We start from the raw sequence: 12220 nt of genomic DNA on the forward strand, positions 1-12220 counted from the left end.
CCTCTCCCCTTCCCCCTCTCCCTCCTCCTCCCCCCTTTCCTCTCCCTCTTCCTCTTGCATCGGGCCTCTAGTAAACTATAAAAGACACCAGGTGATTTGCAATAGCTTTATTATGCAGTTAAATTTAATTTATTTTGAATAAGACAGAGTCTTTTCAATGTTAAGTAGCATGCACATGTGTGTTTATCATGTATTTCTCCAATTGTTTTTATGATAAACTTAAAGAAGTGGGTAGGGTTCAGCTTTCATCATCTAGGAGGGAAAAAAAACACACAAAAGTTAGAATTTAGTTACTTATTAATTGTGAGGTTATTAACGTCTATTATTTCCTGGCAGATGATTCAAGTGTCATAGGGAAACACTAGACCAAAACAAAACAAAACAACAACAAAAAGCAGAAATAAACCCCAAATCTACGGGGTTTCATCTGTGGGGACTCTCTGTCCTTCTCTAGATACTTTCCCTTGTTGATTTTTCACTCACATGGGCCCAAGGAGGTTAGAATGTGGACTGCACCCCTGTAATATCCAGTCACCCACCCTCCCATCTAACAGTACAAGAATAGTCACCTTCTTCCTGGGGTCCCTTCCTTTGGCCTTAGCCCTGGGAGAACATGGTAGCGGGCAGCACCTTGGCGTGGGCAGCACTTCCAGACTTGCTCAAGAGCACAGCAAGCTTATTGGTCAGGCAGGTGCCAGTGTTGCAGGATCTCTTCTGGGTAGTGAAGCTGATTTATATGATGGAGAAAAACAAAAGACCTGTCAGTAAGAGGCTTGTGGGGGCAAAGCCTTCCCATGGGGCAATCATTACTGTTCTGAAAGGTACCAGTGAACCTTAAGTGTTGCTCTTAAGTGTGTTCAATTGTGTTGAACACAATTATCGCAGCAGATACTCATTGGCCATTTGGGAAAATGCCATGATACCTCCTCATGGAGAGTTTATAACACTGATTTCTGCAGGTGTTTGCCTTCTCCTTAGCACAGCTGTTCTTGCTGGGCAGGTGTGGAGCCTTACCTGGAATCCAGTGCAGCCTGCTCCTTCTCACTGGCCATCTTCTTCATAAACTCCTTCACCAGGATAGCCAGAAGGAGGTCCTCTTCCTCCTCACTGAGTGAGCTGTCCTCCACGGCAGACCTGAGGAGAAATAGCACGCCCAATACAAGCTATGAGTCCTTCCTGCCCCCTCCCCAGGATTCCTGGTTCTTAGGTTTCCCCTAAGGAAGTGGCCACCTCAGCTCCCAGTGGACAGGGCATGACTCATCAGGAGCCAGGCACTGGTGTGACCTCCAAGCAGTGCTGTGCTGAATCCAGATCATGTAGGCTTGTGAAAGATGGACTTTTCAGAAATTTTGTGACCATCGTTTTCATTTAGCCAATATTAAAAATTAAATGATAAAACTTACAGGTAGTGCTAAAGCTAAAAATGGTTCCAGTTTATTGAATAAAATTTGTACAAGAGTAAGAAAGATTAACAGCTCACATTGATTTCATAACTATGAATTTATTGGCCAAAAAGGTAGATTAGAATACAATTCATTTCTGAGATCCTGGTTGAATTAGCAAAATAAAAATTTTGGTAAAAACCAACAAAATCATTCTATGAGACTGAATGAATTCTATGAAATTTATAATAAAGAATATCAGATATCATTACAATGAAGAATATCAGATATTCTTTATATCAGAAAAAAATATACACTCCTCTTGGTGTGTGGCCCCCCTCCACCCCCCTTTCAGCACACCACAATTCGGATCACAGAATTGTTTGATCCCAGGGGCACTGGGGGGAGAGTGTGCTATTTTCAGGGCTGTCTTACCTGAATGGTGCTGCCTGGATCATGCCCACCTGGTACAGGACCAAGAAGCCAAGAGCCAGGAAGGGTAAGAATTTTCCAAAGCCCATGATGCCTCTCTGCAAAGGAACAATCATGTCAGCATCCCCACCAGTTTGAAGTTTTATGAACCCACAGATCTGAGCTCACACTTAGGGCTGTGAGGGATTGTTGAAGGAGAATGTAGGTAGAAAGGAAATATCTACAATTGAAATCTCTGAGAAACTGAAGATCACATTTTACTGCTCAGCCGATCCACACTTCGGCAGAGTCCCCAAGCTTAACAGAGAGTTAAATTGGGACGCTGCAGGACTCAAACTGCCGTTGCGCCTATTTCCCACCCTGCACGCTGACCCAGGTTCCGAACCAATTTCCCTGGAACCACTAGGCATGACCAGAAAGTTATTCCTGCATCCTGCTCTTCAGGAGTCCAACTCCAGCGTCAGAGATGAGACTAAGCACACTCCAACTGCAGCAACACAGCTAGACCAGAGCCGATCTGCACGGGAAGAGTGGAGCACAGAGTCCCTGGACGCAGCATTACCTGGATAAAGCAAAGACTAACAGAAATTGTGTGATAAAAAGACCCAGACAGAAGTGGAGAGAGACTTTGAGACTGGCAGGGGATCGACCAAGAGGTACAGTATGGAGAGAGAGGGAAGGGGAGAGAGGAAGAGATAGAATCATACACCACAGCAGGAGTTTGGGGACTCACCTGGCAGCAGGTGGTGGCGGCGGCAGGTGGCGGTAGCGGCAGTGGAGGTGTTCCGTGGAAGTGGCAGTGACACTCCAACTGGGAAGTCGCTCCGCTTTCTCCCAGCACCAGCGGCTCCTCTTATTCCCGCTCTGGGTCTGGGGAGGGGGAATCCAGGAGCACCGGGCAACCAATGAGGAGAAGGATCCGGTGCCTCAGACGGATTGTGTCACCCACTTGCGTCCAGAACCTGTAGCATCCATCAGGATCATCCCACTCGTATTTGCATTGAGGTCACTGATGGAAAGAAGGGGGAGTGATGGGCACCAGAAAACACCCACGAACTGGGGGACAGTTTGACGTCATTGTAAATTTCACCTGTTCAGTTTCATCCGGTTTTGAATGTGCATCCCACGCCATCCCCGCCGGTGCAGTCTTGCAGGGCAGAGTCCAGGATCACAGGGACGCCTGGCTCCCCCAAGTCTGACTTTCAAGCCTCATCCAAGTGAGGGTGAGAGGGTTAATGCGTTACAGGTTTGGTTCTGGGTCCTAGGAAGATGTTTAATCCCGGCAGCTGGAATCACCTGCAAGTAGGGCAGCTTGTGGGAGCAAGAACTTTGTCAGCCTGAATTCAATTCCGGCTGAGCGGTAAGATTAAGGACAAGTGACTTCTCAGTGCCTCGATGCACTCATCTTTAAAATGGGGACCCAATGTCATCAAGGAATGTGGTTATTAGTAATTTGCCTGAGCCTGCTCCCAGCGAGGTAGGGATCTGGAAGGGCTCCTTGGCTCACATCTGGGATTCCTTAAGATGGTGATTACCCACCTACTGACCAGAAGTCCTTATTTGCCCTGGGTGGTCCTTCAAGTGGATAGAAGGCAACCAATGTCCCGCTCAGCCACAGCAGGGAGGTACAAGGCACCGATGTTCCCCCAGCTGCCAAGCAGCCCCAGCAATCTCCTCTGCCACCCCGCCATCCATCACCTTTGCTCATCTGCCTGTTAGGACCATTTGCCCAGCTGCCCCTGTTTCCGGCAGCTGTTTGCCAAGGTGGCCCATTGGCGTGCAATTCCGGACCTGCCTCCGCATAAGGGACCTGCGCACACATACTGCAACTGTACACACATCCATGACGGGCACATACATATGAACGTGCGCGCGCATTCCGGACTTGCACGCGCATGCCAAACGTACACGCGCATTCCCTGCACTTCAGTTCCCTAATAGAGAGCATGGCAGGCTTGACGGGAATCCCTGCAGAGACAATTGCTCACTGTCACTTCCAGCCACACGCGTCCCCTCCCACAAACCCATTCCTCTCTTCAAACATAAGCGACTCCCCCAAACAACGGCACTGGCAAAAGGGACACGGGGACAGCACCCGGGGCCATGTGCCCGGGTTCACTCCGTCTGCCCCAAGCCTGCCTCCCAGTGTCTCCTGTGGACACCTTTACATACCTGTTGCCAGCAGCCTGTGCGCACCATCGCTACCTGCACTCGCAAGAATAAGCGGGCTCCACAACACCTAGACCCGCTCACACCGTGTGCAGCTGGTTGCAGGACCCCGTCCCCTGAGCTTTATTTGCGGCAAGCCCGCCTGGAAGGTCCCCGCTCGCTCCTGAGTTGCTGCTCTCAGCGGGTAACATGCAGAGAGAGAACCTTCTCACTGTCCCCAAGACCCCCAGGAACTCCCCACTCTTTCCCGGATCCCCAGGTCTGAGCGCGCGGCACGCAATGCACTAGAGCCAACGGAGTTTCCCAATGCGGCAAAGGTGGCAAACGCGGCAAAAGTGCCCGGGGCTGCTGGGGGACAGGCAAGGACCCCCATTTAGGTGGTTTCGAGGCAGAGAGAAACTAGCCCTACGTGTGCTGTGAGGGACCAAAGCCGCAGGTCCTCACACTAGTCCGCACTCTCCGGAATCCGCAGCGATTCCTGTGACACACCTGCCTCGCTCCACATCTCTCCTCCCAGGTGGGTGGCCTCCGTGCGCGGGGACACCCAACTTCCAAGATGCCCTTTTTAAACTTCCTTCCGTCTTAAGTGATGGGGCGCCGCTGCCCCGAGGGAATAAATGGGAGATGGGAGGGCTGCACTGGCCGGGCTGTAGAAGCCAGATGTGGAACAACTGCTCCCTAGAACCCAGGTGCGCCCTTGGGTACAGCGGCAGGGCGCGGGGAGGAGGGGGAAAGAGTGCAGCAAAGGAGAGTCAGGGATCAGTGTGTCGGGTCCTGGACGCAGTCCCTCCTGGAGCTGAGACGCAGATAATCTGCTGGTGCTGAGACCCAGCCTGGGTTTGGGGCTCAGCAGAGTGAGTCCCAAGCGCTGGTGCAGCTTTCGGTGCAAGAGTTGCAGGGCCAGATTGGCAGAGGCGGCACAGTGGACACCATTTTGCTAGAACTGAGCTCTGCCACAGTTGTAGGTGAGCGCTTGCTCTCAGGTGCCAAGTGCTTTTGGGAAAATTCCTTCCATTCCAAGACCTGACATTCTGACATATGAACCTCCTGAAATCATTGGCGAGTATGTGTCTCCTGGTTGCCATTTCCTGCCGAGCTTTCACCTGCGCGATGGGGAGTGCAAAATGGTGAACAACAACACTGACTTCCCTGCAAGCTGATTTCATGGCCATGCCACTTGCCTCAGAACTCCCACCCCTGGCGGCCAGGTGTGCCTTCAACAGTCAAAGCCAACAGTCCTTCCACACTCTGAAATCTTTGGTGGTTACCATGACGGGGGGAGTGGAGCATAAGAATCAAGGTCTGCCCCTGAGTGGTTTGGCTCAGTGGATACAGCGTCAGCCTGGGGACTGCAAGGTCCCAGGTTCGATTTTGGTCAAGGGGATATGCCCAGGTTGCAGCTGGATCTCCAGTGGGGGGCGTGCAGGAGGCAGCCAGTCAATGATTCTCTCTTATCATTGATGTCTCTCTCTCTCTCTCTCTCTCTCTCTCTCTCTCTCTCTCTGAACTAAATAAAAATATATTAAAAAAAGAATCAGGGTCTGCACTCAGAAGGTGTTGTTATTATTATTTTTAATCCTCACGCCAAGGATATTTTTCCATTGATTTTTAGAGAGAGTGGAAGAGAGAGGAAAAGACAGAGAAAACATCGCTGTGAGAGAAACAAGTCAATTAGTTGCTTCCTGCACCTGCCTGGACCAGGGCCAGGGACCAGGGAGGAGCCTGCAACCCAGGTAGTGCCCTTGACCAGAATCGAACACGGGACTCTTCAGTCCCGGGACCCTTCAGTCCCGGGACCCTTCGGTCCACAGGGCAACGTTCTATCCACTGAGTCAAATAGGCTAGGGCTATTTTTTAAAATATTTTTTAATTTCAGAGAGGAAGGGAGGGATAGAAACATCAATGATGAGAGAGTATCATTGATAAGCTGCCTCCTGCATACCCACTACTGAGGATGGAGCCTGCAACCAGGGCATGTGCTCTTGACAGGAATGAAACTGGGGACCTTTTAGTCCACAGGCAGATGCTCTATCCATTGAGCCAAACCAGCTAAGGCTGAAGGTGCTAGTTCAAGCTTTACTTAAATGTTCCTCTCCAAATAGGGAGGGGCTCACATTAACAAGTTCCCCAAGCAAGCTTTACTTCCTGCTGAGCAGGGGGCCAAGGTTTGTTTTTGTTGTCTTTTTAAGAGTCCTTTTATTTGGCACTTAGGGCCACATCTCTCAAACAAGTAGGCACTAACCACTGTTGAATGAATGGAACTAATTCATGGTGGCAAATTCACCATCCAGTCTCTGCTATTAAAAGACTCTAATCCCAGCATGCTGAAATCTGGACCTACTTAGTAGAGCAGCATTCTGCTTGGATTGGGAAATTGCAAGGGCAAACATTTATTGCAATGAGACTCCTCCCATTTATCTGGCACAGCAGAGTAGGTTTCCTGATAAAAGTTTTCAGGATTGAAACAGGGAAATAAGATGTTTTTGTTTTTTCTAAACACTAGGGTGTCCTAGTGTGAAATGTGAAACCATTTCTCTCTGAACCCATGTCTGATTTACTGAATGAACTCAGGGAAGTTTAGACCTTGGCATATATGGATTGTTTCGACTGAGTCCAGCTACCTCTGAAACTTCTCCAAACTTCAGCCCTAAACAGAGCATGACCTAGCAAACAACACCAATGAAAATACTGATTGACTATTTGTCAACTGACCTTTGGTCCTTGATTTAACAATCTTATTTCATAAGCTTTAAACCTCGGAATCAAGATTAGTTGGAAACAACCTAGTGTAGGAAAATATTTTTAGGTGTGGCTTTCTTTTTTTTTAATTAAAAAAATCAATAACTCAAAATGGATAAAAGACTTAAATGTAAGTCATGACACCATAAAAATCATTGAAGAAAACATAGGCAACAAAATATCAGACATCTCACGTGCAAAATTTTCACTGATACAACACCTAGCACAAGAGAAATGGGGGGATTTACAGACTGCCTCAACTGAGATTGGCTTAAGATTCGAATAAGCCTAAGCCTGCAAAAGTAGCTCATCAGTAGATTTCATTGCAGAGAATTAAGGAGACACAGGCAGAGAAAATTAATTGAGAAGAGAAAAGAAGAAAAAAAAAGGGAAGGAAGTCCTTTAATGATATGACCTTTGATTGAATGTAAGGAGAATGCTCAGATACTATTCAATAAATTATGCCTGTTGCTAATGTGTGTGTGATTTTTTAAGAGGAAAACAAGGGGAAAATAAACAAATGGGAGTACATCAAAATAAAAAGCTTCTGCACAGCAAAAGAAATCAGCATCAAAATGAAAAGGGAACTCACTATTTGGGAGAGCATATTTTCCAATGATACATCTGAGGAGGGGTTAATATCCTAAATATATAAAGTACTCATGCAAATCAACAAAAGGCAAACAATCAAAAAATGGGCAGAAGACGAAAATAGGCACTTCAAAGAGAGGACATACAAATGGCCAAGAGACATAGCACAAATAAAGAACACATTGGAGGGAATACACAACAGATTAGGGGAAGCTGAGGACTGAATCAGTGAATTGGAAGACAGGGTTGAAAAAATATTCTTATCAGAGAACCACAAAAGAAAAAACAATAAAAAATAAAAAAAAAACAGGAGAACAGCTTAAGGGAGCTGTGGGACAACATGAAGCATAACAATATTCGAATAGCAGATATGCCAGAAGAGACAGAAAGGGAAAAAGGCATAGAGAAGGTGTTTGAAGAAATAATAGTGGAAAACTTCCCTAACCTAGTAAAGGAAAAAGTCACACAAGTTCAGGAGGCACAGAAAACCCCAAGCAAGAAGAACCCGAATAGGCCCACGTCCAGACACATCATCATTAAAATGCCAAAAATTAGGGAATTCATACAACATAACAAAAGGAAGATAAACAACCCAATCAAAAAATGGGCAATGGCTTTTCCTCCCTGGCTGCCTGAAGACCAACCTTCATCATGAATGACACAGTAACCATCCGGACCAGGAAGTTCATGACCAACAGACTACTTCAGCGGAAGCAAATGGTCATTGATGTCCTTCACCCTGGGAAGGCAACAGTACCCAAGACAGAAATCCGGGAAAAACTAGCCAAAATGTATAAGACCACACCTGATGTCATCTTTGTGTTTGGATTCAGAACCCACTTTGGTGGTGGCAAGACTACTGGCTTTGGCATGATTTATGACTCCTTGGATTACGCAAAGAAAAATGAACCCAAACACAGACTTGCAAGACATGGCCTATATGAGAAGAAGAAGACCTCAAGAAAACAGAGAAAGGAACGCAAGAACAGAATGAAGAAAGTCAGGGGGACTGCAAAGGCCAACGTTGGTGCTGGCAAAAAGTGAGCTGGAGATTGAACTACAGAAGGAGTAAAGATTCTTCGGAGACTTTATCTGTGATGGTTGTGCAGATTTTTCATGAGAGGATTAATAAACTATAAACTTTTATGTGTCTGGTTGTTTGATTTTTACTGGGAGTGTAACTAGTCTTCTGTTTATTGGACTTAAGATTGCTGCCCCCAAGTTCACATGTTCCATTAATCTAATTCACTGAAAACTTGGTATGATGGGGTGGCGTTTATCCTTCCATTTAACAGCACAAAGACATCAGGTTAGAGAATGGGCAACATGGGAGCATGCAGGGCCAGTACGGAGTGCTCAGTTTACTATTCGCCGTCAGTGTAATGGTGTTTCTGAAAGAGACACCTAAAATCTGATTCCTTTTTGTTCTTTCTAGAATCCACTTAGTTCTTGTTACTGAAAAGATTATTTGCTGGCCTCAATGAAAATTAAAATTATTAGGTCACATTTTTATTTATCCTGACTAGGATCTATCAAAATTGTTACCTGTGTGTTGTAGGTTTATGCTTATGGGATAAGTGAGTGGTTTATTATGAGTGGGGAATTTTTGTTTTGTTAATCCACCTGAGGCTATTTTTTCATTGGTTTTTAGGGGGGGGAAGGGGAGACAGAAACATCAGTGTAAGAGACCCATCGATTGGTTACCTCCAGCATGCACCCCGATCAGGACCCTGGGGATCAGAACAGAAACCCTTTGGTGCATGAGCACTCTAACCACTGACCCACACCAGCCAGGGCTATAGAGCTTTGTTAATGGGATGTGCTCAGGGAGAGCAGTTAGTAGCCAGAGCCTCTGGAGAAGGGAATTGTGATTAGCTATGGCTGGGCTGGGTTGTTGTGAAAGTCACAAATTGGCTGTCTTAGTCTGTAAGCTTTTAAACATGCAGAGCATTTTGAAAGGACAGATATTACATAAAGATCCAGATTCCTAGCCTCTCTAAATATCTGGAAGTATCAGCTGGCCCTTCCTGCCTGGGGCAAGGACATATATGTAATACCTAATCCATTCTTCTAATCTGGAACTTTGCCCCGTTCCAGTAAGAAGTAACTAGACCAGTCACTACCCCATATCCCTTAAGAATGGAAATGAACAAAAGACGGTGGGGATTGAAGCCATAGCTTATCTAAAGGGTTAAAAATAAAGCTAACAATAGAAATGTAGAAACTTAGTTATTAACTGTAGGTAAGCTTTATGGTTCTTTCTGTCTTCTGGTTTGGCTGCCTCTACTCAATGCTTTAGTGATTGGTTTCACAGGGAGTCAGACATATGAACTTGGGTTTGGTTACAGATTCATTGACACTATCATAAAAATATCACTTAATGTGTTGGCATGAATGCAGTGCTGCTTTAGGGGTGTAAGACATCTAGGCCCAATAGCTCCAAACTCGATGATATCACCCTGTCCATTTTTTTGATGTCTAATAGATATATAATTTTATGCTTAATCAATTCCATTTCTTCCCATCAGGTTGTCAACTATCACTTCTTGCTGATGTCATTTTTTTTCTAATTTCTTTTAACTTTATTGTTTTTTAATTTATTTTTCAAACACTAGTTTTGTTGTTGTTGTTGACAATGTTACAGATGTCCCACAATTCTCCCCCATCGCCTTTGCCCCATTCCCAGCTCCTGCCTCACCCCAGGCCTTTACCACACTATTGTCTGCCCACTGGGTATGGATATATGTATATCAGTTCTGTGGTTAATCTCTTCCCATCTCCCACCCTCCCCTAACCCCACCTCTAAGATATAACAGTCTGTGCCATGCATCCATGCCTCTGGACCTATTTTGTTCGTCAGTTTATTATGTTCATTAGATTCCACATATAAGTGATATCATGTGTTATTTGTCTTTCTCTGACTTATTTCACTGGTGTCATTTTTAATTGTATTTAACAACAATTCACCCACTTGCATTTTCATTTGGTATACAGTGAAACAAGCAACAAAGCAAAAACAAACTAAGAATAATGGTATGGAAATAACGAGCCTATATGTAAATGAGAACCTGTAAATACTGATCAGAAACTATATAAATGGTCTTTGTGGTCACCTGCTCAATTCACCTGTTCTTAAGAGAACAGAAACAAAGCTTGTCAGAATTATGTGTAAACACAGAGAAAATAGATCCTGAGTAAGCACTTAAGAGAAATGGTCAGGAACATCATGATCTTATTTATCTTTGTGATTTTTTAAAATTTATTTTTCAATTATAGTTGGCATACAATAGTGTATCAGTTTCAGGTGTACAACATAGTGATTACACATTTATATACCTTATGAAGTGATCACCTGATAATTCATGATTCTTTTATTTAAGTTTAGCAAGGGTTTTTTCTACAATTATTTTGTGTAAAATATACATAATATAAAATTTACCATCTTGATCATTGTTTTTATTGATCATTTTTAAGTGTACAGATCAGTGATATGAAATACATTTCTAATATTTTGCAACCATCACCACTATCTATCTCCAGGACTCTTTTTGTCTTGTGTAATGGAAACTTTATGCACATAAAACAATAATTCACCATTCCTCTTGCTCCCAGTCCCGGCATCCACCACACTCCTTTCTGTCTCTGTGATTTTGAGTACTTAAAGTACTTCATGTAAGTGGGATCATACAGTATTTGTCTTTCTTTCTTTTTTTTTTACTATCTTCTTTCAATTAGTATAATGTCCTCAAGATTCATCCATGCTGGAACATATGTTAAAATTTCCATCCTTTTTAAAAATATATATTTTTATTGATTTCTGAGAGGAAGGGAAAGGGAGAGAGAGATAGAAACATCAATGATGAAAGAGAATCATTGATTGGCTGCCTCCTGCATGCCCAACACTAGAGATAGAACCCATAAACCGGGCATGTGCCCTGACTGGGAATTGAACTGTGACCTCCTGATTCATAGGTTGACGCTCAACCACCGAGCCTTACTGGCTGGGCTTGAGTTAATTTTTTCTATAGTGTTAGTTAAAGGTACAACTTAATCTTTTTTGCATGTGAACATCATTTTCTCAGCACCATTTGTTGAAAACGGTCCTTTCCCCCATTGAATGGTCTTCACACCCTGTCAAAAGTCATTTTATCATACGAATACAAAAATATATTTCTTAGCTCTTTTATCTAAACCAATGGTCTATAAGTCTATCCATATGTCAGTACCAGTTTTGATTACTGTAGCTTTGTAGTAAGTTTTGTGATGCGAATTTTTAGATCTCTCTCAGCAACTTTCAAACATGTAATACAGTATTATTAACTACTAGAGGCCCGATGCACAAAATTCATGCAAGGGGCTTGGCCCTCGCAGCCCTGGCTTGGTCCGGAAGGTCATCTGGAAGGACGTCTGGGAGGTCGTTCAGCTGTTCAGTCTAATTAGCATATTATGCTTTTATTATTATAGATTGTCACCATGCTGGACATTACATCCCATGATTGATTTATTTCATAACTGGAAGTTTGTACCTTTTGACCCCCTTTACCCATTCTGCCCACCTCCCCTCCCCACACCTCTGGCAATCACCAATAGGTTCCCTGTATTTACAACTGCCTGACTTATTCCACTTAGCATAATGCCCTCAAGGATCATCCATATTGTCACAAATGGCAAAATTTCATTTATTTTTATGGCTGAATAATATTTTATTATATATATAACACTTCTTTATCCATTCATATATCAACGGACACAGGTTGTTTCTTTGTCTTGGTTACTGTAAATAATGGTGTAATGAACATTGGGGTACAGATATCTTTTTGAGATAGTGCTTTTGTTTTCTTTGGATAAATACCCAGAAGTGGAATTGATAAATTATATAGAAGTTCTGTTTTTAATATTTTGAGAAA

At 44.2% G+C, this 12220-nt stretch overlaps 2 protein-coding genes across 2 annotated transcripts; one reads left to right on the plus strand and one right to left on the minus strand.

Annotated features, from left to right (window-relative positions):
- Positions 1-127: 127 nt before the first annotated feature.
- On the minus strand, positions 128-2658 carry LOC102256691 (calcitonin gene-related peptide 1). The gene is made up of 5 exons (XM_005885884.2): positions 2548-2658; positions 1818-1912; positions 1015-1134; positions 570-727; positions 128-252 (listed from the first exon to the last, which is right to left on the minus strand). Exons 2-4 carry the CDS (start codon positions 1901-1903, stop codon positions 598-600), a joined length of 336 nt encoding a protein of 111 aa, XP_005885946.1. The 5' UTR covers positions 1904-1912; positions 2548-2658; the 3' UTR covers positions 128-252; positions 570-597.
- A 5253-nt stretch (positions 2659-7911) lies between these two features.
- On the plus strand, positions 7912-8463 carry LOC102256993 (40S ribosomal protein S24). Its single transcript, XM_005885885.2, has one exon. The coding sequence runs from the start codon at positions 7965-7967 to the stop codon at positions 8355-8357; it is 393 nt and encodes a 130-aa protein (XP_005885947.1). The 5' UTR covers positions 7912-7964; the 3' UTR covers positions 8358-8463.
- Positions 8464-12220: the final 3757 nt, after the last annotated feature.

This window comes from Myotis brandtii, unplaced genomic scaffold (genome assembly GCF_000412655.1).
Source record: "Myotis brandtii unplaced genomic scaffold, ASM41265v1 scaffold934, whole genome shotgun sequence".
NCBI classification, from domain to species: domain Eukaryota; kingdom Metazoa; phylum Chordata; class Mammalia; order Chiroptera; family Vespertilionidae; genus Myotis; species Myotis brandtii.

Bases quoted from the DNA above. Each gene is read 5' to 3' on its own strand.
- LOC102256691 (XM_005885884.2), bottom strand. From the start codon at position 1,903: ATGGGCTTTGGAAAATTCTTACCCTTCCTGGCTCTTGGCTTCTTGGTC. The intron at 1,135-1,817 runs GTAAGACAGCCC...ATTTCTCCTCAG, and splicing joins ATCCAGGCAGCACCATTCAG to GTCTGCCGTGGAGGACAGCT. The intron at 728-1,014 runs GTAAGGCTCCAC...CATATAAATCAG, and splicing joins CAGGCTGCACTGGATTCCAG to CTTCACTACCCAGAAGAGAT.
- LOC102256993 (XM_005885885.2), top strand. From the start codon at position 7,965: ATGAATGACACAGTAACCATCCGGACCAGGAAGTTCATGACCAACAGA.